This window comes from Poecilia reticulata, linkage group LG2 (assembly GCF_000633615.1).
Source record: "Poecilia reticulata strain Guanapo linkage group LG2, Guppy_female_1.0+MT, whole genome shotgun sequence".
Taxonomy (NCBI): Eukaryota; Metazoa; Chordata; class Actinopteri; order Cyprinodontiformes; family Poeciliidae; genus Poecilia; species Poecilia reticulata.
In genome coordinates, this window is record NC_024332.1 from 41,565,385 (window position 1) to 41,566,490 (window position 1,106).

The following is a 1,106-nucleotide window of genomic DNA, read 5'->3' on the forward strand; positions in this document are numbered from 1 at the left end:
ATATTCTGAAAATTAAGAATCTAATCTTTTATGCATAAAACAAACTTTTTCAGTAAATCCAATTTGCATCAGAACCAAAGGGAGTTCTCTTGCTGCRTCATCCAAAACCTTCCTCCTGTCTGCTTTAGRTATCTGGGTCCGCTGAGGTTCTGCCGCCCTGGAAGCAGGGAGATTACGTGGCTGAAGGCTACACCAGTATGACCAGCATGACCAGTATGAGCAGCATCAGCAGCTCCACACAGCTGCACATGGAGAAACAGTGGGAGCATCAGGTGGCCACCAGCAGAGAGGTGAGTGGACGGTCCATCTCAGTTCTGATYCGACCTGGTGTATTCTGTTGGACGTGKTTGTATCTTGGATCTTCTGGATCAGATGGGAGTTGTGGTGAACTCAGACYTGAACCTTCAGAGCCACATAAAGACAGCTACAAAGCCAGWCTTCTATCACATGATAGATGATGATAGATGATCCATGTGTTTATCTTTAGTCGCATTGATTACTGCAGCTGTGTCCCCACAGGTCTGCCTAAAAAAATCAATCAGAATGCTGCAGCTGACCCAAAATACTACTGTTGGCATTCTGACTAAAACCAGAAAGATAGATCACATGACACCAGTTTTAAAGTCCACAAACTGGATCCKTGTAGCTCAGAGGATTGACTTTAAAATCCTGTTAGTTCATGAATCACWGAACGGTTTAGCACCACAATAYATTAAAGATCTGCTGTTATCAACCTTCCAGACCCCTCAGGTCTTCTGGTTCTGCTCTGCATCCCCAGAACCAGAACCAAAYGTGRAGAARCAGCATTCAGCTTCTATGCACCACAAAYCTGGAACAAAATTCTAGAAAACTGCAAACAGCTGAAACACTGAATTCCTTTAAATCAAGACKTTAGAGCCRTTTCTAATTAGTAGCAAATGGAACATGKATGTATGTTTGCTTGATGATTTTGATGATGGTATTTCACAGAATGTAACTTTGAAGTGGCTTGTTGCTGAAATGTTCTATACAGATAAACTTGACTTCTCTCCTTTAACCTGACAGTCAGGTAGACTGGGTTCAATCAGGGACCAAACTTCCAACATTTGTTCCATTTTCAGCCGGTG

General features: G+C 42.8%; 1 protein-coding gene across 1 annotated transcript in view; it reads left to right on the forward strand.

Moving 5' to 3' along the window:
* Window positions 1–1,106, forward strand: part of ttn.2 (titin, tandem duplicate 2) — a 228,210-nt gene that overhangs the window by 23,791 nt on the left and 203,313 nt on the right. Inside the window, exon 9 of the mRNA XM_017309405.1 lies at window positions 129–290. Within this exon, the coding sequence (XP_017164894.1) occupies window positions 129–290 (162 nt within the window). The remainder of the gene's footprint in view (window positions 1–128; window positions 291–1,106) is intronic.